This window comes from Dermacentor andersoni, chromosome 3 (genome assembly GCF_023375885.2).
Source record: "Dermacentor andersoni chromosome 3, qqDerAnde1_hic_scaffold, whole genome shotgun sequence".
In the NCBI taxonomy this organism is placed as follows: Eukaryota; Metazoa; Arthropoda; class Arachnida; order Ixodida; family Ixodidae; genus Dermacentor; species Dermacentor andersoni.
In genome coordinates, this window is record NC_092816.1 from 50,124,381 (window position 1) to 50,150,094 (window position 25,714).

The 25,714-nt window shown below is 49.7% G+C and overlaps 1 protein-coding gene across 1 annotated transcript in view; it reads left to right on the forward strand.

Moving 5' to 3' along the window:
* The window catches only part of LOC126548455 (uncharacterized), a 255,240-nt gene extending 231,744 nt beyond the window's left edge, over positions 1-23,496 (forward strand). The window contains exons 4-11 of the mRNA XM_050196647.3: positions 3,063-3,299; positions 4,275-4,493; positions 8,640-8,857; positions 10,289-10,485; positions 11,736-11,890; positions 13,148-13,290; positions 17,069-17,281; positions 20,688-23,496. Coding sequence (XP_050052604.1) covers positions 3,063-3,299; positions 4,275-4,493; positions 8,640-8,857; positions 10,289-10,485; positions 11,736-11,890; positions 13,148-13,290; positions 17,069-17,281; positions 20,688-20,805 — 1,500 coding nt within the window. The 3' untranslated portion in view covers positions 20,806-23,496. The remainder of the gene's footprint in view (positions 1-3,062; positions 3,300-4,274; positions 4,494-8,639; positions 8,858-10,288; positions 10,486-11,735; positions 11,891-13,147; positions 13,291-17,068; positions 17,282-20,687) is intronic.
* The last annotated feature ends 2,218 nt before the right edge of the window (positions 23,497-25,714 follow it).

Genomic DNA, 25,714 nt, shown 5'->3' on the forward strand with positions numbered 1-25,714 from the left:
TGGCAGCGTGTCCTACCTCTGCCCGGCAGGCTTGGCAGGATGCTAGTTGCACATTTAAAAGGGATGTTCGTCGAGCGACGGACAGACGCCTAAATGAGTTCCGCGTATAACGCGAGGCGGGGACAAATACATCAGTGCAAGTCCTCTGACATTCGGACGATTGCTGGGGGGAAAATAGGAGGGGGGGAGGAGAGGCTGGTGATGACTTCGTTCAACTTTGTTCACCTTTGTTCACATTTGTTCAACTTGTTCAACTTTGTTCGAAAAATTCCGATAAATGCTGGGGGGAAAAGAGAGGGGGTGGAGGAGAGGCTGGCGATGACTACGTTCAACTTCATTCAACTTTGTTCAGATTTTTTCAAATTTCTTCAAAAAATTTTAACAATGCTAAACAAAATTTCTCGCAACCCATGTCGAGATTTACACCAAGAAAGGTGCAGTGGTTGCCTGGCTAACGCGGATGCCAGTATACAAACAGAAGTACACTGTGAACGGTCAGGGCCTGCTGCAGAACTACAACCACGGCAGAAACAAAACCGCCTTTACGTTCGTGACGATGCCTATGGAGTTGGGCTGCTGAGCACGAGGTCGCGGGATCGAATCCTGGCCATGGCGGCCGCATTTCGATGGGGGCGAGATGCGAAAACACCCGTGTACTAAGATTTAGGTGCACGTTAAAGAACTCCAGGTGGTCGAAATTTCCGGAGTCCTCCACTACGGCATGCCTCATAATCAGAAAGTGCTTTTGGAACGTAAAACCTCATAATTTAATTTAATTATTTTAACCTTTATGACAATGCAGCAGGAGACAAATCTGGTTTACCTTGTTGTATTCATTGCTACTCAGTGGAGAGAAATAAGTACGGGACATTTGGCCGTCCCAACTGGGTCGATTCGGGACTCCTGACTTTTACGCCGAAGTCGGGACTGTCCCTCTAAATTCGGGGCGGTTTTGCAACCCTAACTCCACGCGGCGGCCAATCGAAGGGCGTTATTATTACCGCGAGAAATTGTTTCTCCTCTCGCACTCCTTGTCGCTCTCTTCCCTTTATCCGTGACGACAGCAACGTCTTGTCGGTACGACGCCGGTGGCCTGTCAAAATTTATTCTTTTGAAAAGAAAAATGGTCGTATAGTCATTGCAGTGTGTTATTACGTTAAAAAAAAGTGAGAACATAAAAAAAAGCACGTCTTGCACATGGAGGGGTCTTTCGGTTAACGTCCGTTACCCTCGGCGCATAACGGCACATTGAAGCCAGCTATGCGCGTCGCCGCGGAGAAGCACCGAGCCAAGCCCCGTTTTTTTCAAGGGCCGCAGTCTCTCGCTTCTTATGCCAACAACAGCACGTGCCCGTTCATTTCCGTAGCGCCTCTGTGTGCGCTTCTCCGGGCTCGAAGGGCAGCTCGCCTTCGCCTTTCCTCTTCTTCCGCACACCGCCCACGGACAATCACGCCACCCCGGAGCGGATACTGCACGCATGCAACAGCGGGCTTCGCGAGCGGCCGTCCCGAGCAACAGAAGCGCCTTTGTTTTTGCTCGGAGGCCACGTATATCCGGGAGCTAACAAAGGACAACACATCAACACAGCGTGTGCGCGTAACCTATCCTTTTTCTTATGCTCACGCATGCCCCCCGTTGCCCCCGTTATGAAGTCGCTTTTTTTCATCGTCCAGTGAGCCGACGCAGGCTATGAGCAGCTATCCTAGATGCATCTTAACAATTCCGTGCACTGCATTCGAAGCCCCCCCCCTCAGTTCCGGTTCATTCAACGAAAAGAAAGGGAGCGATGACGCTTATTTGTTTCGTACTTCCACGACTGCGCTGCTGCGATTTTCTCTGAAAGCTATACGCCGACGTGCATTTGGAGGCAATACATTCTTTTTTCTATAAAGACGCGTGTCAGGTTGAGAGGGTGAGTGACTGAGTGAGCCCGAGTAAGTGAGTGGGTGTTGCAAGCGAGAACCTCCGCTTAGTTCATTCGTAAGTGTTACACATGCGTGACCGGCGTAACGCAACAAGACAGCTAAACAGGGCTTTTGGTAAAAAGTGCGCAGACACGGGTAAATACACTCAAGTTCCGTGCTAGCGCGTTGTCCTGCAATCCATAATATGACCAACGTCCAAGCCCCGACGACAGGAGTAAATGGTATTTAAAACGCGCGTTGGTTACCCGCAAGAAGACTATCTTGGCGTCCTCAAAACCAGCACTCATCACTCCAGAAAATTCACTGACTTTGTAGACGCTTCAGTTGAGACGAACACTGCAAGGACCTCTAGTCCTTGAACAAGGACTAGAGATGCTTGTTTGTTGTAAAGACTAGAGGTATTTATTCGTGAAGGCCCCTAGTTCTTTGAGGTCCATGCTTTAACGTCCCTGGAAGAACTGCGTTCCTCGTTGAAGAACCAGATACCTTTATTAAAGAACACGGACTTTTATATTTAGAAACCACAAAAGAAAGTACTAATGGTCCTCCTTTTGTATTAGAGACTTGAGGCCACGCGTTTATTGAGGTCTATTCTTTGAGGTCCCGTGTTCCTCGTAGTAGGACTAGAAGTCCTTGTCACAGAGAACAGGAACAAGGACCTCCAGCACTTGAACAATCCCCCTCTAGTCATGTTATGACGTTCTTGTTGTTGCTGCTGCTGATGCTGTTCGCGCTAAACACACCTAACGAATTGTGCCAATTCAACCTCGTATATGAGCCCCGGTACACTCGCCGCGGTGACTTACCGGCTTCGGTGTTGCTGAGCAGGAGGTCGCGGAATCGAATCCCGGCCATGGCGGCCGCATTTCGATGAAGGCGAAACGCAAAACAAACAAAAGAAAGCCCGTGTCATTGGGGGCACGTTCAAGATCGCCATGTGGTCAAAATTAATCCGGAGTCTCCCACTACGGCGTGCCTTGTAATCAAATCGTGGTTTCGGTACGTAAGACCTCGGAATTCATTCATTCATTCATTCATTCATTCATTCATTCATTCATTCATTCAGCCCCGGTTTCAGCGCGCGTACTACGCATCAATACAAGCGCGCATAATTATACATGCACACGCCGTGCGCAGGTGGCGTCTCCGGACTGGGCCGAGCTGCGGCAGCGCGTGCAGTGGCTGTGGCCCGTACACGCGTACGGCCTGGCCTGCCTCTTTCTCGGGCTGGCCGTCACCGCCTTCCTGACGGCGCTCGGCCTGCGGGCCAGGCTGTCGGCGAGGCCGCACCTCTCCACCCTCAACGTCTTCCTGATGGTGCTCGGCCTGACGCGCTGCTTGTGCCTGTTCCTCGACCCGTACGGTTCCAGGCAGGTGAGCCGTCCGGACGCCTGTAGGCATATCATATTGACCGCAAATAAAGACGGGGACAGCTAGCGGGAAAGAACACATAGACAACTGAACGTACCACCCGTGTTGTTTGTGTGTTCCCTCCCGCTGTCCCCCGTCTTTATTTACGCTCAATATGATATGCAGTAAACACCAACTAGGTAAAACTGAAGTTCTTCTGAAGCCTGTATGCATCTCGACGACCACACCTTGACTTTTCGTGAAGTCACGAAAGGTCGTTGATTTTCGCGAAGCCCCCTTCGCGCACGGTGTGTGAACACGTTTGTGTGCGCGACTGGCACTATATGTGCAAAAATAAATCGCCAGTGTAGATCTCTGGTCACTGCTAAACCGATTCTTAACAGTTCCACCGTCTAGCCAAGTTCCTCACGCTAAAGTACTCTGGTAAAACTACATTTATCGATGTTTTACGCAGTACTCTGCCTTATCTTTGCCAGTTCTGCCAGGTGGTGGAAAAAAATAAATAAGTAAATACAGCAGCTGAATAAAACGCGAACACTGATTTTCGCGCAAACTCTCTGCGTACTCAGCGTGGCACCATCTCACTTCGGTGGTTTGAACATTGCTACACGCGTTTTGCTATTTTACAGAAGCGTGATTTACTCATGCAGCTTAACTTTATATCATTATTTTGTGTCCTCTAATCATAAGTCTTCGAGTGTGTGTAATCAACATAATACGTGTAAGTGATGCTCCATTGCAAACTATATGTGTACACATTCATACTGGTATACCACTTCACCCCGTATACCACTGAATGACCGTATACTTCTAAGAGGGTTAGCCTGGGGCATCCTGAGACCTCGTTCTGTGAAACTATACTGTAGTACACCGTCATCACGTAATTACGTTTTTTAGTACAAACGTAATGGGTGTGTAAAAGTGCGTGCACTTGTGAAAGAACTCGTTGTCCTGGTCGTCGGATTGGTGATCTCGCAGCTGATGCCTAGCGTGATGTTGGCCATGCTGTGGGACCTGGCCTTCCCGTGCCTGCTGTCGGCCTTCTCGCTGCTCCAGCTGGCCTTCGTGCAGCTCACGCAGGCCAAGCCCAGTCCCGCACGCGTCGGTGACGAGACGTGCGTCTCGCTCGTCGTCGTCTTTCACTTCTGCCTCGCCATCGCCTCGGACCTCTTCTGGGCCATGCAGAACTCGTTCAGGGTCAGTGTGGACGCTCATCCGCGTATAGCCAAGCGCCGCGCATAGTTTTTTTCTTTTTTTTGTCTCGCGTGTATAATGAACGCGGACGGCGCAGTGACTGATGCGAATTCGTTGACAACGGGTAGGCGCAAGTCCGGATACGTTACGTTTATGGCGCACGTTCGCGACCGATTGGCAGTGTAGCTTATGTCGCGAAACTTGGATCCGAGCACGACGCGTATAGTTACGCTGAAGGAACTAAAAGACGCGTCCCAGGAATTGAATAAAGCGCCGTAGGGATGTCCCCAAAAAAACGGATTGCTTTGAACACATTTCTGGCAAATCAGTACTCCAGAATGCCGCAAGGTGGAGGAAGGTTCGTGAAATGGAAAAAAAAAATGTAGTTTCGTGCTATACGGTAGGGTGGACGGTGGACGACACCTTTTTCCTTTCATGAACCACGCATTCCTCCCCCTCTAGTGGTGTAACACAAGTTTACTAAGGCAGCCTATACAAAAAGTGCACGTTCGCCTTTTTCTGCGAAATATATATCGATGGCATCAAGACAGCCCGCGGAGTTGTGGTCTTGCTCTGTTGTAGACTAATGTCTAGTACTACTTTCTGCGAACACCCTAGTAACAATTAAGTGATCACCCACAATTTGTGAACTTAAATTGACCACTCGACGACTTTTGTCGGTATACACAGTATATATGTTTTATGCAGTCAAGAGAAAATGTTTACAATAAGGCAAAGCAGTCTTCAAAAAAGGTTACAGTGCCCACCGTGATAGCACAGTGTCTATAGCATTGTACCGCTGTGCTCGAAGCCACACGTATGAACCTGGCCACGGTGGCCGCATTTCAATGGGAGCGAAATTTTATTGCAAGAGCAATTATATGGACACTCCAGACGCGTTTTCTCCGTCGCCGTTGCCGTCGCCGTGATGTTCTGTATTAAATTCAAGTGAGATTACACCGTCATCGCGCGCCGTATGCTGTATGCGCGAGTGCGAGCGCGCGAGGGGAGCCCAGGATCGCGGCTGAATCTGACGCGCGGAAGGGAGGAGAGCTGATAGGAAACGTAGGAGGGGGGGGGGGGGGGGGGGGGCGTCCTACACCGGCAGCAACTGCGTACTTTGAGCGATCGCGCTCACCTTACGCTGAAAGCGATTTGCAGACGACTCATACCTTTGTGTGTGCTGTGTTCTTGCCATTCAGTTTGCGTTCAAGTGATAGACAGCGCGAAGGTCACTTCGCTCGCTGCTACTGCCACTCTTCCTGCCGTCAGCGCTTTGGCAGTGAATGCCCTCGGTCATCTTGTGTGATGTGTTTACATTTGCCTTTGCGCACTGACACCGTGCATATTAATTTAGTTAATAAGGGAATGTTTCAAACTTTATGTGGCCGATAAAACTACTATCCTTACTTCGTAGAGCTGTCGACTAATTTGCTATCGCAATCGAAGCTTCGACTTTCGGACGAATCTGTGACATTTCTTTTTTTCTCTTTCTTGTCCCTTGAGAGTAATATCCTATTCGAGAATATGGGCCGATATTGAGGACGAATATCGAGCGCCACTGGTTTATGATGAGCGAGGCGGTTCCCAGTGAAAATGAGTACTCAACCAGGTCGTGCGGTCTCTACTTGTAAACGGTCGTTAAGCAGGAAGTGCGCTGTTTAATAACATCAACAAAAACTTCGCTTAAGTTCCCGCGGCCACGTGGGATCCGCAGATATTTTTTCTTCCTCTTTGCTTTCCACTGTCTCTCCTCCTACCTCTTCTCGATGCGGCGCTCGCGGTGGAATCGTTCGACATCCTCAAAACACTGAAGCCCGCTAACGAGCCATAGGACACTTCAAACAACTTATATGCGAGTTTTTTTTTTTTTTTTGTTATTGCTATTTTTCTTTTGCCAGTAATCCGTAATTGTTGCTTCTCCCGTCGCATTCCACCGCGTCCCAATTGGAGGTCATCTAGGAGATTGTACGGCTGCGGCTGTGAAAGCTGGTGGCGTTGTTCAACAGCGCCGCCGGCGTGGGAGCCCCGAAGCTACCGTATGACCATTGTGCCGGTAATAACGCGAACGCGGTGTTTGAATCGTCATAATAACTCCTAACAAACAGACCCTTAGGACCTCTGAAGAGGGCGAGGAGTCGCTTATACAGCTTCGCTTTGATGTACAGATTGTTCCCATTGGCATACATCTGCGAAATAATTTTTGGTCTATGCATTTCTGCCGTTCGCAGGCTCACCACTATCCTGGTTCACAAACTACCACAGCGCAGACGCGGGTGAATACGAGCGCGTGTGTAACTCATGCATTTTCGCACATTAACAAGGAGGTTATAAAGAATCACGTAGCACACACACCAAGAGGGGTGCTTATTTGTAAACATGGTGTATCCACATATTGAAGTAATCCCTCTGTTCCAGAACTGCCAATGGAGCCGAGTATGTGTAACAGAACTAACGTATTATACCTTGAAAAGCCCCCTAACTTCCTCTGGCTAAATTGCAAATTTCGTTTTCGTATCTAATTTGCATTATAAGCGAGATTAATATAAAAAAAAACTATAGAATCATTTTTGCGATTCCTTCATATCCTTTAGAATAACAACTCCACAAGCTATATATATATGTATAGGCAAATATGCCTGAAATTATATGTTTTGATGCAAAATGTCTGTCATTACGGTCTCGGCATAGGGGGTGGCTTGCTAAAACCGCATGCAACGATAGCCTAATGCTTAGGGAGCCTATACGTGCATCTCTCGGCTCCCTAGTAATACTATTTAGTCCTAAAGACAATCGAAAGACCATCTACATCGTTAATAGTCACAGTAGCCGCTGTTAAGCTTTTGCGCGAACATATTACTCTTGGCTTAACCAGTTAGTCCATACGCTGTCGTTGACCATGCAGGGTTGCTATTTTCAACACTGCCACGCCGAAATTTCGCCATGACCTGAAATTCCTCCGCGTTTGAGTTTTGAGCCAATGACAGGGCGTATTGCCATCCCACGAACCAGTCAGAGCTGACAAGATGGCAAACCCGACAATGTGGCAGACGTTGGCTCTGTCCATGGCACAGAGTTTGCTGCAAACTTCACCAGAGGGAACTATATGGCGCTGTGATCGTTCAGCCATCATGGAAATGATGGTTAGTATACGTGGATCTGAGTAATCTTCATGCTTGTGGCTTCAGACGTTCTTGCCACGTGCGCGTGTCATCCACTACCGCTGCCGCTCCGCCGGTTAAGTCAGACAAGTGTCGGGTCATACAGACGCCAACATTGAGTTGTATTTTTTTTTACCGCCTGTTTGAGTAGAAGACCATTAACATTGTAAATACGTGAGAACCGTTGCATGACCTGTGCGTGGAGGCGGGGACCTCTGTCAGGCATGTACGCCTTTAATCAATCAATCAATCAATCAATCAATCAATCAATCAATCAATCAATCAATCAATCAATCAATCAATCAATCAATCAATCAATCAATCAATCAATCAATCAATCAATCAATCAATCAATCAATCAATCAATCAATCAAAGAGGCAACGCGCTTCTGCGCCCACGCATAATATCGGCGCACTGCTACGTTTATAACGTGCTATTTTGTCGAAAAATTGCCAATTTTCAAAAGTCCAAGGTCGTTTGAAGCCAGAAGGACGATCGAAGCTGAGGCGAATCCATGTGGGCACTAGCCATCATTCCCATGCTGGCTCTGAACCGCCCTCACCCGCCGTGGTTGCTCAGTGGCTGTGGTGTTGGGCTGCTGATCACGAGGTCGCGGGATCGAATCCCGGCCACGGCAGCAGCATTTCCATGGGGGCGAAATGCGAAAACGCCTGTGTGCTTAGATTTAGGTGCACGTTAAAGTACCCGAGGTGGTCGAAATTTCCGGAGTCCTCCACTACGGCGTGCCTCATTATCGCAAAACCCCATAATTTAATTTCTGAACCGCCCTGCTTGCAGCTCCTGTAGACGCTAGCCCTGGGAGTTTTCCCTCTAGTAGTCGCTGTAGGATAGCTACGCATAAATTAGCGTAGGGCGGACATGTGTGTGTGGGCGTCAGTGTATAGAACAGGTACGGTCCAGGATGCAGCGCCCGATGCGGACGACCGAACGAGACGTCTATCTACATCGATTCGGCGCGCGCCGCAGGTGGTGTGGCTGTTCACACAGCTCTCCTTTACTGCCTGGGGCCTGTTCCTGTGTTCGTCGTGCGTCTGCTCCTGCCTGCGGCTGCAGCAGTCCATCTCCCAGCTGCCCATGCTGCTGTTCCTGCCTCCGCAAGGGCCCGGAGACGTCGCCACCGACGTCGCGGCATCTTCCGCCTGCTACGACAACAAGGGCATCATGGCGCTGGGAACGCTCGAAAGGTCAGCGCGCGGCCCTGAATGACTCTACCCGGAGAGTTGGCTGTGCTCCCGGCGACGTGTCTCGTATATATGCGGGCGTCACTGCGGCAGCGACTGTGAACGGCCATGATGATTATGCACGAGAATGTGAGCGTCACTTTCGACATGACGTGTTGACACGTGCCGCCAAGCTCGTTATTATTACTATTATTATTTACCTACCTGGTGTGTCTTAAGAGGCCGCTCACCAGATTTGGACATCTGCAAGCACTGCAAGTTCGGCGCATGTCTCACACAGTGGCAATCGTGTCCGCAAAGTGTCAAGCGGCTAGCGCGACTCGAAAAATAGCTGAATTTTCGAACGGATGCCCGCTCGCCCTTGCCCTTGAGCGAGCCCCGTTCCTAGACGCGAGTTAACGTCGCATGCAAAAAAAAAATAATGCTTCTGCGTAACGCGCACTGCCTGCAACGTGACTGATTATGAACACGTGACCCCGGTAAGTCCTGTAATACAGGACACGCAATAGCGACGCTGGGAGTGCACCGCGCAGCAAGAAGAGTAAGAGGAGTATAATAATAGTAATAATAATAATAATAATAATAATAATAAATTGCCGGGGCCCTTGGCGTAAATGTGACGCGGTTTCTCGGCACCGGTATGGGAGAAGAGAGGCAAAAAAAGCTTGTTTACTGATGTTAGCCGAGACAAAAGGCAAGAGTGTCTACGTTGGTAGCGAAGCTCACCTCCCGGCAGCATGGCAGCGCGACATTTCAATTTCTCCTATCTGCTCGAACAATGAATTAATGTGAAAAAGGTTATGTAGGAAATCTATAAGTACTCAAGTTAGTGGACATATTGGTAGCCGTCGCCGAAGCACAAGCGGTATTGCAACGCACGCGTGCTGCTGAGGTTATGGGTTCGGCTACCAACGGCGGTACGTTATCATTTCGTCCACTTCCATTTCCCCCTTCGTTGTTACTTTCTACATTTCAATTTTAAGCAGAGTTAATTTCCTTGATGCTTTCCTTGGCTTCATTGTGTGTTGGCTTTATATGGCCATGATTACTAAAAATCGAGCCTTTGTACATATATATATATATATATATGCAGCCTTAGTCAATCAGCGATGCTCTGTTCTACACATACCCAATCATTTCTTAGTTGGTGTACGAGTGTATGATAGTTGCCCCCTCCCCTCCAAAAAAAAAAAAAAAAAACTACGCTGCGACTTGGCGTTCGTTCGTTCCCCTTTGCCCGTAACTCTCATATTCTGTGTAGGAGCCGCAGTTCAGCAGTGAATCTATATGACACCTCGACCAGCTTTGTACGCACTAAATTTATCTACGTAAAAGAGCTGCCAAATAAAAAAAAAAGTCACAGCTTTCAAAGCCGAGACCAGTGCCGTCCCTTAAAAGACGCCGGCCCGTTAACGCGTGCTCCATGCACACCAGGTCCGGCAGCGGCGCGGCCGGTCGCTCCATGCCCCGCAGTTACACGGCCAGCGGCGTGCCCATGCGCGGGGCGTGGGAGGAGGCGCTGGCGCCCAGGATCCGGGTCACGGACGAGCACCAGCGCACCGTCAGCCTGAGCAGCGCCCAGGGCACCGGGGGAAGACCTTCGTCGCCTTCCAATGGGCACAGGACCGCCAGTGAGTCGCCTCAAAGAAGCGCCCCCCCCCCCCCCCCCCCCCACTCTCAGAAGGACGAAATAAGAAAGACTGGAAAGCACTGTCGAATTGGCGATCGTGTTCCTGGTGTCTCGACACAAATTTCTGCCGTGACGGAGATTTCTGTCGATTGAGCCGGAGCGAGTGCCACAAGTCGGAATGCCCTGGTCCCACGTGACCTACTTAGAAGTGCGTCGTGACGTCATGACGCGCATACCTCCTGGGAAAAGAAACCGATAAAGAAATAGAGTCAAACTATAGTGTCGACGCCAAAGAAGACAAGGTCGACGTGCATGTTGATTTAAATGATTTTATGATTAAATGTTCATTACACATATTTAATCCCTATGTTTTTCATGTTCGTCAGTCACTCAAGTCACATCGACCTTGTCGTCTTTAACGTCAGAACTTCGTTGGCCCTTTTATTTCTTTTTATCTTTATTTTTTTCCTTTTCTTGGTCCAAAAAGCCAGGTAGACCGATCTCAGAGTTGTGTGGAGTGTATGGTCCAGTGCTGCTAATGTTCGACGATATTGGCGCTAATCAAGTCTGGTATCGTTAGTTTTACCAATTCTGCGACTAATCGTCGCTTTTGGGCACTGGCGAAGTCACCTTCCAAAGACTAGTGCCTTGCTTAATCCAAGCTAACGCGCCCATTTCTCGAAATTATTTTGTATGGTGGCTTTGCCTCACTATGATCCTATCTAAGGAGGTGCACCCTTTACAGGCGCATAGTACGATGTGGTCAATTTTCGACTGCAGTGGCGCTAATTACGCACGAACCCTGTACTTCACCTACTCTGCGACTAATTCTCTCTTCTGGAATCATTGAGACCTACATTGTGATATAATTTGCGACTAGCCACGATTCAGCGTAAATGCGAAAAAATCTAGTTTCTTTTTTTTTTTCTGGGTATTTGTTACAAGCTACCCAGATCCCTGATACGCCAAACCCGTGTCAGTCAGCTAGGACCTTATCTTCAAAGCTGCCTCGTAAAAGAATGCTAGCTGCGAAACTTTACAGTACTTCTTTTAGGATTTCGAGGACCTTCATTTAAAGCAAAAATATATTCAATAAGTTTGAATTTGTTACCACGCTATAGTCCTTTAAAAAACGTACGTGTCATTTCGTTTTCTTGTGACGCCAAGAATGGTTGGAGTTGATTGCCTGTTCATCCGAGTCTCAACAATCCTGCTGTTCCTCGCGACCTACCGACGGTCGCGATCGCGCAGGTTCTTCGTCGTCGACAGAAGGTCCGGAACCAGACCCGGAGCCGGAACCTGACGCGGGACCTGATTTACCGAAGAGCTCCGGTGGCCTACGCTCGCAAACTTCGCTTCCTCTCTGCCCGTCGCAGCTCACTCGCGAACAGCAGCAGCCGCTCATGGTACGCCCGCTGCAGTTACATAAAATTTATGGCATACGATTCCGCTTAATTTGGGGGCTGTGTGCGTAGTCACGCTGCACATTCGCGCGGCGACCCGCATAGTTTAATGGCTTAGCTTCGGCTAACAATGCAGCTACAAAAGTGAAGTTTTCTTCCGTGGACACTTGCAGCTTCGTATAGCTACTTACGGGTGGATGACAATTTTTATTTTTATTGCGATAACAACTATATGGACACTCCAGGCACGTTTTTGCCATCGCTGTGATGTTCCGTATAAAGTCCAAGGTCGATATCACCATCGCCGCGAGCCGTACACTGCACGTGCGAGCCAAAGAGTGCGAGGGTGAGCCGACGATGGCGGCTCAATGTCGCGCGCGCAAGGGAGGAAAGCGCACAGGAAGCGCGCCGTCTGCTGACGCGCGCGTGCCAAGGGGGAGAGGAGGTAGCGTTGCACTTCGGCAACAACTGGCCGCGCGCGGGCTTCATCTTGAAAGCGATCTGCTTTGGGGGCGGAGCCTAGGTGGACCGACGGGTCGTAGCTCAGCGTGTGCCGCCTTCTCGCCTCTCAGTTTGCGTTGAAACGATAGACAGGACGAAGATCACTTCGCTCGCTGCTGCTGCCGCGCATCCTGACGCCAGCGTTTTGACAGCGGGTGTCCGCGGTCATCGAGCGTGATGCGCTCATGATTGCCTGTGTGCTGTGACATCGTGCTCGTTAATTTAGTTGGTAAGCTAATGTTTACAAGCTTATACGGCCAATAAAGCTATTTACTACGCATGCGTGTCTACTAATTTGATACTGCAATCGATGCTTTGCCTTTCGGGCAAAACTGCGACTTTCTTTTTCATTAAAACGCCGATCGCCTTGCGGATTTACGCAGAACTTTTTTGTTAACCAATGTTCCTGCACGCTGAGTCGAAGATCAATTCAGCGCATTGATATGCCGTTCAGTAAATGCGAAGCAGTAAGCATTTGTCCGTTTCTATGTGCTTATATATATAGCAAAAGAGCTCTCTACGTAAAGCTTCCCCTAGTTCAGTAGGATGCTGGCTCGAGCTAAATGTCTAGATTGCACACTTGAAAAGCGCAAAACACACGGTCGAGAAAGAAGACCGAGTTTTGTTCCAGAGAATGATGGCCTCCTAAGTGTTCGACGCGCCTTGTAAATCTCGGAGGCCGTGCGTAGAGCAAACGCGTTTCTTTAGGCTGCAGCCAACTAAGCTAGGCGCACCGCACTGTACTTCCCGTCACCGCAGTCCAAGCTCGATGTGGAGTTCGGAGTCACTGAACAGCAGCCCTCAGCCGTACAACGGGACCAGAAGCGGAGGCAGACCCTGCCGAGAACGAGCCATTCCGCTCGGTCCTGGACCCGTTCCAGAGAAACCGCCGGTTCTCTACTGTAAGTGATTCCTCGATTGCCTTAATGTTGTGCTACTGAAAATGCATGATATGAACACTTTGAATGAATGAATGAATGAATGAATGAATGAATGAATGAATGAATGAATGAATGAATGAATGAATGAATGAACAATTTATTTTAATGTGTTTGCAAAAGCATTGTTGCGAAATTCCCTGGGCCCTTCGCAACACAGCTACACTCCGTTTCGTACCTAAGAGGACAACGCTGTGGACCCTACGCAAGTAGTGCGGTCATAAATGTCTCACTCCGCGCGTTTTGCGGTGCAACTGCTTTAGATATGACGTGCTTTCCGCGGAATGACTACTTCATGCGTTACAATAGCAATTCGTCGACGTAAGGCTACGTCAAAGTACGTATTATTCGTGGATCTTTGTGCGTCCAGTATGCGACGTACTACGTTTTGGCCGCGCGCGAAGGTGGTGCGCTGTGGCCGCTTGTTGCAGAGGCGTGTCACTCCGCTCGTTTACTGGTTAATAGGTTCATATCCGCGACGCCTTCCCCGTGATAAATGCAACCGTATTTCACGACATAAACGAATCACGTTACGCATACCATACAAAATATTTTTATTTCGATACGACGCACTATATTTGGGTCACGTATGCGAGTAGTGAGAGAAGTCTTCGCAGCGTTACCTGCTTTGCATGGAACTAAGTACTGTTCTGGTCACAGAGTTAGCATACCAACTCTAGAGGAAAAGTTGGACGAAATAAAGTGACCATTAACCGCGAATGGTCCTGCCATGTTGCTAGTTTTCATTTCCGTAACGCTAAAAATATTCAAAATACGGAGCAAAAATAAGCATTTACACGTAGTACGTACTACGTATGGACAATGTGCGATGTTAATTCCGCACATCTTTTTCAGAAAGTTCTGAAAGATATTTATATAAATATTTGATGTACAACTTACGGCGCGTGCAAGGATGTGTTTGGAGGCGCCTGAACTAGATGGAGCCACCATGCAGAGGAAGGCTCGGGATCGATTTGATTGCACGTCTCATCTAAATGGCACTTCGTCGTCTACGCCTGCGCGCCTGGACAGAGTAGCAACATGGCGGCGCCCTTGCGGTTGTCGATTGCGATAGATGCGCGCGCATAACACAGACATCCGAGAGCGAGGCTGACGTGGCGTCTCGGCGATGCCCTCTTCCGTCATGCAATATCGTGTCAGCAGCGGCTCCCTTTCTCCCGCTCTGCTCCGTCGAGGTCCGAGTCAGTAAGCGCGAGCCAGCGTCACTAGCTCGCCTCGTACTCTCGTGACGTGGCGTTGCGGCTAACGGGAAGTTAGGTGCCGTTTAGGTGCTGCCGTTTTAGTTAGGTGCCGGAACTCAATGCTTTGTCCGGCTTTTTCGCTCTATGGGCCATTTTAGCGTACGTAACGTCGAAAGCACAGCGCATACGAAGCTACCGGCAATACGCGTACTCTGTCAACATCGCAGATCGCTTTGAAGATGAGGCCCGCGCGGGCGCGCACTTTAACCACGTCGCGGACCGCTTTCAAGACACACTAGCGCCGGCAACGCGTCCTTACGGCGTCCGCCAAAGGCGTCTACCACGGCGTCCGCGACGCAACGTTGTCTCCACTCTGCACGGAGCGGCGGGCGAGGAGGACGTCAATGCACCGTAGCAGCCACCGGAGAAGAACGCCCCTCCTCCATCACCGCTTTGCCTCACGCGCCACAGGAGGGGGGCACGCATCTAGGCCGCGTTCCTCGCTCGCGCACGCGAGATTGGACCGCGTTCGCCGGCTCACCCTCACACGATTTTACTCGTACAAAACCTCACGGCGACGGCGACTCCGACAGCGGAAATCCGCCTAGAGCGTCCATATAACTGCTGTCGCAATAATAATGCAGCGCTATATATATGCCAGTTTTCGCTCGATATAAATAACAAAATACTTTAAAGTAAGCAGGCCGGTTGTGTGAGCTCCGATAGTGCAAGGGCAGTGCTTACTATAGCGAGCGTCAAACATGATTTAAGACAAAGCGCCTGACGGCCAAGTTGCGACGCTAAGTGCACTTTCTTTCAACGGAAATGCAACTTACTTGCGACATGAATATTAATGCAACCTTGCGTTAAGCGCGACAGCGCGGTACATCCCAACGAATTCGCAGGCGCCAGTTCACTCGCACGCCGATTATTATGGCATTGATTTATTACAGGGATAAAGGCATCGTTGATGAACTAGAAAATCAGAAATACAAAAACAAAGTGCTGTATATAAAACTGAACAAAAACAAAGTGCTGTATATAATACTGAAGTTTAAAAAAATGTTCCATGGCGTTTCTTGCTTTACTTTATTTTTAGTCTTTCAGTACAGTTTAAGCATTATTTGCTTTGGCCGAGGTAGAATCTTTTCCCTCGTTGCTTACCAAGCGCTTTTGAAACACCTTGCGTCGATTTGTCTGCGACCTGTTTGGCGATTTAATAGGTCTACCGAGCGGGCGCGCTCAGATGCGTTCTACAGACACCTAACAGGCATTGCGGAAAGTCAGCTACGAGCATTCCAGTGGGCATGCAGCGGGGTGCGCCGAATTCGATTTGTTTTACCTGCTGGCGGCTTCTCTTTGATAATCATTAAATCTCTCTGTCTCACCAAAGCAAAACAGCTGAATTTGTCACGTGTCGAACGCTGGCAATGCGCGCACAAATTTTAAGCCAGGCAGCTAGGCTCAGAACAGCCGGATATACCCCCTGGATCCGGATATTGCGGGAGGTTTCGGCGTTTCTGTCCCGCCATATTCCTTTTTACATTCCTTTCGTAAGATACGAATGCGAGAACCACACATAGAAAGCAATTGCCTTTATCCATGTCATTCTCTTTCCCTCTTCTGCACAACCAAAATTAAACCGTTGTGTTCATTTTATAACATACGAGGAAAGAATAAGAGATTCGGACGCTGAAAGCGTTAAGTATCAAGAGTTGTAGCGTTAAACGTCAAACGCCACGTTAAACGCCATAAAGTAACCGCCCACATATCGAGACGCACGTCCTGTTGTCGCGCGACAGAGGCAATCGCCGAGATGAAATAAGCGCTATTCCGGCTTCCCTGTGGGGATCACGGCTCAGCGCCTGTCTGCAGGTTTTAAACGCTGTCGTGGAACGGTAGGGACGTATAAAACCATGTGACAGACAGCCCTCCTCTTCTCCAGCCGGCCTTCTCCTCCCCCGGGGTGGCCACGGGAGAGGAGGACGGCAGTGGCCTTCCAATCCGGCGCTCGCACCGCTGCAGACAGCGCGTATAGTATAATATGACGTATCGGCTTGCGTGTGTTGCCACCTACACCTACCGCTATAGAGATGAGCTGGTTAACGGCTGTTTCCCCTACGGGACTGCGCAACGAAACAACGAACGCTACCTGACTGCGCAACGAACAACGAACGCTACCTCGCTGCAACAACAAATACACGCCTTCAAGCGCATCGCTTGCTTAATGAAGCGAATAGCTTCCTAGAAGCGTTCTTCTATTCGCTTACCCTGAAAATCATCGCCGCGATGGTTCTTGCACAATTTTCCCCTACAGTTATGACCTTGGTACGCGTCTGGCCCGTTTTACCCCGAGTCCCCCGGACCAGACGAGATTTCGCCACGACCCGCTCGACGTCCCGCAAACCACAATTCTGAATAAGAAAGAGAGAAAAAAAAGAACAGGTTCTTCTTTTTTTTTTTATGCGCCAGCGGATATAAAATGAGTGTGTCCGGTTCAGCCGTTCCACCTGATTCGCGCACGCGTTCCGTCCTTGCAGGCTGACGACGGCGTACGGCAGGGGCCAGCCTCAACCGCAGAAGAAGCGCAGCCGCGTGGAGCGGCTGCTGCGCCAGACGCTGCTGGCCGCCGTGCTGGGCATCGTGCTGTGCTGCCTGCAGGGATACGGCGTGGCCGGGCCGCACGGCATGTTCGCCGCCACGCCCAGGGCCGCCGCGGTGCTACCCTGGTTCGCCTACCACACGCTGCACAGGTGGGTCTCGCACGGAGCGCGATGTTTTGACGCTGCCGATGTCGACTATATAGCTGCAGGGGACCCGGCACCGAGAGTGCAGTGCGGAGAAAGAGCGCCCCCGTTAGGTTCCGTTGCAGGGGAACGTTGCCCTCCCACCTGTACGCCCAATTGCTGCGGTTTATGGTCCGCACGCCACCCCGCCTGCGGTCGGCTGTGGGAGAGAGAGTTGCCAGCCTAGCGGCGTTAGTAAATGTGTCGCGTCGATAGTGGCCCGTGTCGGTACTGCTGTACACTGCAGATGGGACGCAGCAAAGTCTGTGGATACGCAGTTTTGTCACGACATTTTCTCCTGCGCGCTCTTCGAACGCTTAGTCCCGCATAAATTTGCTAACTGTTTAAGTCATCGCCTCTACAGCTTGTTCGGCAACTGCAAACGCCGTCGTATCCCACATTGCCCGAAAGGAGTTTTCGCACATAGCAGCCCGTTCGCTTTTAGCGAGATATAATCTTTATTGATAAAGTAGGCATATAAACGGCAGGCCACGATTCGCGTTAGGCAGCTTCTAACTGCGGTTCGTGTGTACTGAGGCTTTAGCCGTAGCTACCCAAATTTGTGCAGAGCACCATCGACCATGTGCGGGTGACAAATTAACGCCACACAACAGGTCCTCAAACACAATAACACCATATGAAAAAAAAAATGTTATAACGCCATCCTAGAGCACAATGAGCTCGTCTCTACCTCCCTGCAATGCCTAACCTCCCGACACATGCGTCTCTCCTGGGCAGTGAGATAATCATCAGCGACGATTTCGGCACAAAGCACGTTCGAGAAGGTATAGCAGATTACCTTAGCGCCTCTAATGTGGCGCACCCAATGTCCCGTGGTGTGAAAGGAATCCCGCAGGCGGGCTTCTCCGCACACGTTCAATTACTGCGGGAAAGCCAGCTCTGACGAAGGCTTTTCCAGCGTCGGCTGGCTTCAAGCGGGAGCCATTCATTTCCTGCGCTGTCCGGGTTCACCACATTGGCGTCGCGCGACGGTGTTAGCTGTTAAAGCGCCAGTCTACAAAAATGCCTATGACGTCACAGGCAGGTGAGAAGGCATAGCAAAGTGGGACTTCGCAGGAGTCGAGCAGACCCTGTGTGCGGACGTCGAGAGCCATAAAGAGCGCTTGGTAAAGTAATGAAAAGAGCATTTATTACGAAGTGCGCAATTAAAGCTGATTGATTAGCCAGCAGGAATGCTTCTCGAAGTTTCGAACTGCGTAAATGCAAATCTTTGCTGACTTGAGCGAATTCTTCGAAGAATGCAGCATCAGCTGAACACTGTGTCTGGGAATCATTGCGGCCGCTTGGGCATCCGCCCCTGATCCGCTCGATGTGAGCCTTGTTAACTTTTTGCGCAGATCAGCTTTTCTTTAGCAGCTCGGGCGCACTTTCAGAAACAGCTCTTTAGGAGCCTCGTAAATATCACACGTGCGCTCTCGCCAGCACAATGTCTTCAAGCAACAACGCTGCACGCTATTTAAAAAAAAAAAGAAAGAAAGAAACGAAACTTCGTCGCGCTGAGCTGCACTGCTGGGCCAAATCCTCCTAATTACACGTAGATAATTCGTTTGCACGGGGCACAGTTCCCCTACCGTCCTGCTACGCCATTTTCGTTTTTTCAACGAAATCTGAGAAACAGGCATTCGAGCCACGACCTCTGAGGCGACTAAAAAAGTGAGGCGACTAAACGTTTTCGTTCTTTCTTTATCCAAGGCGTATTTGGGCTTCGGAGAAGACAGGTGCAGCTAGGACGGCTTCGCTCGCTTTTCTTTCTTTTTTAACTCGATCGCATCTCTACATTCTAACACACTCGAATATTTGCAGCCGCTGGAAGCTTTCTTTGCGTAATTAGATTCGAGAAGTATAATGACGACGTTACAGCCTTTGTACTTGCTATAGCAAGTTATGCTTAGCGTTCGCACTGGTTTGGGAAAGTTCTCGTCTGAAGCCTCTCGTGTGCCATGTATATGCCTCCGAAATACACTACTCGTGATAGTTTGAGGTAATAGTTCTGCGGAAACCCACAAGGTGGAGAGAAGTAACTAATAAAGGGACAAACAGACATCCACCCAATCGAAGCAATTGCTACAATGGAAACCCATATGTGTTCCTTGAAAGAAAAGCTTCGCAATTGAAGAAAAATTCGTCCTCGTCCGAAACTTGAACCTGGGACCACCACTTTTCCGGGGCAGCCACTCTACCCTCTAACCTAACCAGGCAGCTAGCAGATGGCAGGGCGAAGTCAAATTTGTCGACAACTCGAAGCAAAAGCAAAGGTTTGACGTAATAGTTCTGCGGAAACTCGCAAGGTGGAGAGAAGTAATTAATAAATGGAAAATCGGACATCCACCCAATCGTAGCAATTGCTACAATGGCAATCGTAGCCACCTGGTTAGCTCAGAGGGTATAACGGACACGGATATAACGAAGTAAACACAGTAATTCTCGTCGATAACAACACATCTAACAGTACATGATTATATAACGAAGGGTATTTTAGTGTCGGGATGCCAGTTCGTTATAAAGAGGCTCGACTTTTTCTTATGAGCTATACGAAATTGGTTTTCGCCATCCTGTCGCTGTTCTTGCCGTCCACTGGGCACAGTCAGTGCGCCGATGTCGTATCAGTCGTACTTCCGCGCTAAACATTCTCGGCGATAGAAGCGCACCCGACCAACCTTTCTGTTTTCTAAGACGCGAATATAGCTTAAAAGGCATCAGCGGAGAGCAATTCAATAGCTTACGATTCCTCACGCACAACTATTCCCGAAATTCGGCAAAGTACTTCTGCAACGTAGCTTTCAATGAAGAGCTTTAGAAACAGCCTCCGGTTCAGTTTGTTATTCACTCGTGACACAATCCGTTCATGCAGGGAAAGACCCCCAAAGTCTGAGACTGCACGGGCAACATTAGTTATTATCACTGAAGGACTATGTTATCAGTTACAAAAAGAAAAGAGAGGAAAAGAAAGCTAATGCAGCTAACTTATGGTCAACCCTTAACGGCTTTGTTTACCCAAAAACACATTTTGCTCGAATTTTACGTGCTTTTGTACCACTGGCCGATAGCAATCTTTAATTTCGGTCTCGTATTTCTAGATATCCCTAATCTTGTGTTTAGAAGAACTTGAAGTTCGAAATTACGTTGAAAGCAACAAATTGCAACTTTCAGTATTAATTATGCTTAAAGATACGTTTTCAAACGTACATTCCGTACTTATATATTCACCGATAATTTTATTGAACACATTATATTTTTTTTGGATCCTCAAGTACCTTGTCTATGTCTTGCATACGCACACTTTCGTATACACACCTTGCGCTCAATCCGGCAAATCTCGCCCCCCCCCCCCCTCCCCCCGGCTGTCTCGCAGGTGCCTGGAGCTCGCCATGGCCTGCACCATGGCCAGCGTGACCAGGAAGTCGCTCTACAGCAATTGCTACCGGTCACACAGCTGCAACGAAAAGTACCGGGGCTCCCTCTTCTCTTGAGCGCTCGGACGACCCGGTCACTTTTTGTCTTCGCCAAAAAAAGAAACACACCCTGCGCACGGGAGGCGTGTCGACGGCTTTTGGCAAGACGCTGCCAGCAATGTCCCGTGCACTGCTGCAACGCCATACTGCAGCACGCGCAGCCAAAGCGACGCCACCCGTCAACGGCACGCACGCCAGTAGCCCGTCCGGAGCGCACGAGCACGCGCGCTCGCCTGCAGTGCTAATACTCATCGGTGCCATCTTACATCTTCTCTGCCAGGGCGAAGGACGCATTTGTGCCATCGTCCTACGTATAGACACTGGTTAAGACACGCCCGCGGGCGTCCTGTCGGCCCGCGTCGGCCGCCATCTTAAGATTCGCGGGTACGCGTGTGTGGTTGGTCCAGGCTGGCCGCCATTTTAAGGTTTGTGTGTACGCGTGTGTGATTGGTCCGCGCTGGCCGCCATATAGTTATAATGTTCGTGCCTACGCGCGCGCGTGTGTGTGTGTGTCGTGTGTGTGTCGTGCGTTAAAGATGTGAGAATGCACCAACCCCCTTCGTATCGGTCGGAGGCTGCGTCGGAGACAGTTGTTTCGCTGCCTGCTTGGGGAAGTGCAGCATTGCTTGTTCACGTCTGGCATTGTCAGCTTCGTGGCGGCGCGTTGTGACGTCATGGGAGCGGCGCTGCAACACGGCGACCTGCATTCACAGGGGCGTCCGTGCCGATAACACCTATAGGGGTTAGCTTATTTGACGTTACTGACACGGCTGACCTGTCACGACGGCCAAAAAAGAAAAGAACGTAGTCCCAGGTTCGACGAAACGAAGGATTGTCTGGCGACGTGGAAAAGAAACCACGTTAGCGCAACTTAGCGAAACTTTCCCCTCGCCCCCGTGTGCAGCCCCGCGATCTCGCCAGTTCCTCGGATTATGTTCCGTAACAATTAGTTCCAGCCCGAATGAAACGGAAAGCAGGCGTTACTGCAACTACACGTGGGAAATCCTAATATAAATGCTTTGTGTTCATACTTCGCGACTAACGTATCGCGCGATGTACATCCAGAAGGGTGGAAAAGGGGTCCGTCTTGTCTCTTGACGTCAACCAAGGCACCCACCATCCAACAGCAGCTCTCACTTAACGAAGTTGTCCGAGCAGGGCCGGAGACTGCGGACGTTTGCAGCGCTATAGTAAGCGGTCGTGCATTATATTTTACTGTACCGCTTGTTGTTTGCTGTCTGAACAGGACGACCATAGACGACAGACAGGCGCCACGGCTAAGTGGCACGCTCGATTAAGGTCGGCGGTAATGAAAGCGTTGGTCAGGCAGTCGGTTACTGGCCGGAAGCAGTGGCTTTGTAATGGGATGTTTTAAAGGTACATCTACCTATAAACACAAAATTGGTTTTGTACTGATGGAGTACAATATACTTCCAATACTTGATTCGGATTTCCTTGTCGATTATTGACTCCCAAACAACGAAGGCCAAGCTTCGCTTTTTTGAATTTCGCGCCGAAACCGTCGCGCCCGTGACGTCTGTGCGACGCCATGTTCGAATATTTGCGCAGTTCTAGCGCAGGAAAAGTTGTCCACATCTCCCCAAGCTTTTGAAACGATGGCAATCGAGCTGATGCTGTCCAAATCCGTGACGTCACAGGAAGCTGGTGCTGGTTTTTCGAAGAGGCGTCGCCACCCTTCTATTTTGCTTTTGCGTCCCTTGCTTTGCAGTGTCCTTCCTTGCACAGCAAGAACGGCCTACTTGATATTCCTGACGCGTGCTCTAGCAACACTTCGCAATGTCTCTCTTCTGCATCCTTTTAAGCCTCGTGTGTACTCGTTATGAAGCACAGGACAATATATTTTGGCCAGATTTGTTTGTGCATGACACAAGAAATGAGCTTTCTTGAACGCCGTGCGTCGTTGCGCAGCAAGCCATATCACCTAACTAGCTTCCTCTAGGCGTCAAAGTCGGCTCACCGCGAAAGTCTACCGCGGAAATCGTGATCAAACGGTAACTGGCGAGTCGACCGCGTTGGCGCATATTGACTTTCCAGGTTCTGCATAATCGCAACTCGGGCCTCCTCTTCTTCATCTTCTGCTTCACTATAGTCTATCCAGCGGCCGTGGTCTACAACATAGGGTCATCGGTTTTTGACTAGTTAACCTAAGTCTCCCTCGCTAAGCACGGTAACGCCATCGTGGTTGGTGTCCCGATTGATGTTATGTTGGAGAGTGGGCAGAGAGAGAGAGAGAGGCAGTGGGTGGCCGTGCCTCAAGCAGCGATTTCCCGTCATCAGACGCCGTTAATACCGTGGCCCTCCGAGATACACGCTATGCGTCGATAGTGTCGGAGGACATTCGTTACCGCACAGCCTTTCCCGCCAGGCACTAACTATAGTGTCCCTGTGTACAGAAACAACAGCACAAATCAACCCGAGAACCCGATATACGCTCGGCACAAGGTCCACCTGCAGACGCTCAGTGCACAAAAAAAAAAAAAAGTGCGGTGCCAATTCTGCTCACTGTCCATCTGGCGAGAGGGTGACCAGAAGAAAACTGTAACGTTGTGGCAAGAGAAAGCGTGTGTGGATGTCTCGATAGATATAACGTAGCGAGTGGAAGTTGCGCAGTTGTGTCGTACGAAAAGTGTGTCCTGCTGCACGTAATGGTCATTTAAGCATTGCGGATGATCACGTGTGCATGCCTGTCGTCTGTCAAAAAAACAAAGCTGTGTATTAGCGCGAGTATAAATTATTCTCCGAAACGAAGCAGACGAGACACACGGGACAGCATCGCGTTTGCGCCACTTCACAGGCTGTAATACGGCATGACACTATGTCCTATTACGCGCCGCGTCTCTTTTAACATTCCTCCCAAGAACTGTTCCGTTTGTGTTATGGAATCGTGGTTTGATTCCTCTCGAGGAAAGAAGGAATCGGGAGCAAACGTAAACGCCCTTTATGTGAGACGAGTCTCACTTTACGAGGAAAATAATACATCTATTCGCTGCAACTGAGACCAGGATGTGGTAAAAAGATGTTCAGTTTAACGAAATGAGTCTAAAAAAATTGCTCTCGTAATCAGCATACTAATTTTATGCGCTGCGTACGCGAACGATGGGTGCCTGAGCAACGCAGGCTCAGCACAAACAAAACAAGCGTAGGGCAAAAGGAGACGCGGCAGCAATCAAGTAAAGTGCAGCACGCACCACAACACGTAGCGGTCCCAATGTGTCTACGATTGTAATGTATATATACAGTATATATTTATAGACAGTTGCACGTGAAACGTCCAAGATCTAAAGAAGAAACGCGTCCAAATATACATCTATTCGTTCTTTTTTTAATTTCTGCGCTGTTCGGCGCATGTAAATGCAGTTTGCCCTTGCAGTAATTACTTGCGCGCATATATATTGTTGCATGCGTATTCTACGAATAACGGCTGCGATAGTCGAGCATATATTTTACGAAGCTGTGCTATTTGCGCTCGAGTTACGTAAAGCTATAGTTGTTCATATTTTGGGAGCGTGCAGTTGTGAAGGTTCAGACTTTCAGAGCGCCGTGCATATGAAGAGTGCCCTATGTAGGACTTAAAAAAAGAAGGACCAAGGCATCCGCAGAGTGGTTGATATATAATGAAGAACGAGAGTCGACGAAGTAACGCATCGAATGAAGTTCCCGCTTAGGCTTAACGAATTCCAGCGGATTAAACTAATCTTGGCGAGCTTCAGCACACAGCGACCCGCCAGCGCCCTCCCCGCCCGAGAGATGGCGCTCGCCGCGCAAGCGCTGCTGGCGAGTAGACGGGGATCGAGCAATGGGCCGCCGTGGACGAAATAAGCGAGCACAGACGGTGCACTCGAGTAAGCTCGAACTTGTAGTCACGTGGGGGACAAAACACCGACCTTAACGGCCGGACGTGGAGCAAGCAGATCAACAAAAGAACGCGGTCAGCTTCCGTAACTTGACAACGCTGCGTCGTTGGCACAACACGATCGAGTAGTTAACCGGTTGACCACGCTGTCGTCATTCAGGCTGTGCCGTTGAACGCCAGAGAGACGCGGAAAAGTACCTGCATATCGTTCGAAACCCATCGTGCGGAGCGCTCAATTTGCGTGCCGAGACGAAATGCGCCACTATTTACGGGCCCAAGTAAGGCCGATTTCACGGGCACTTATTGGATAGCTCTGCCTTACAGGCTGCTCGAGCAGTTGACGAGGTCGTTAATGTACAGGAACAACGTCGAAACACAACAAAAGTGGCAGCAAACACTGCGTGCCCTGCTCCCAGCCTCTCGATCATGTGCGTGTGCTTCCATGGGTATATGCTCAAAGCGTTGGCGTGAGACCATGGCGTCATTACGTACTGTCCCCTGCAGATCGCGGCCTGTAATGTGTATCGGCAAGCTTACATCCAAAATCGTGCATTTAAAGCCGACGAACTACCTCTAAATGACAGATGGGTTTGCCCTGCTTATAAATGCATTTTCAAAGGAAGCGCGAATCTCTCGAGAATCCTCTCGTGTGGGCTGAGATGGAGGAGGCCTACTTCAAGTAGTTCCTCCCCCACCCTCTATTCCGTTGCCACCTTCCCTTTAAAGAGGGATAAATATTTTCATCATCATCATCTCGAGAGACCACTTGCCCTCTCATTTGCATAGTCGCACACAATTCACTAGCTCATGCCAAATAGCACGCGCCGTTGGCATGTGTTCGCGAAAATATGGAGCGAGCATGCGAATATCTCAGAAAAGGTTAAACGTAATTGGGCGCCGCAGTTCGTAATCCAAGCGTGAGGTCCACTGCGATGTGCCTCCACATTTGCGCAAGATTACGCTCCTCACAGGAAAGATAGGAGGGAAAAGAAATAATGGGAAGCGATATCGCGGGCTTCTTGTGCGACTGGGCATCTTTATGGGTATGCTGAG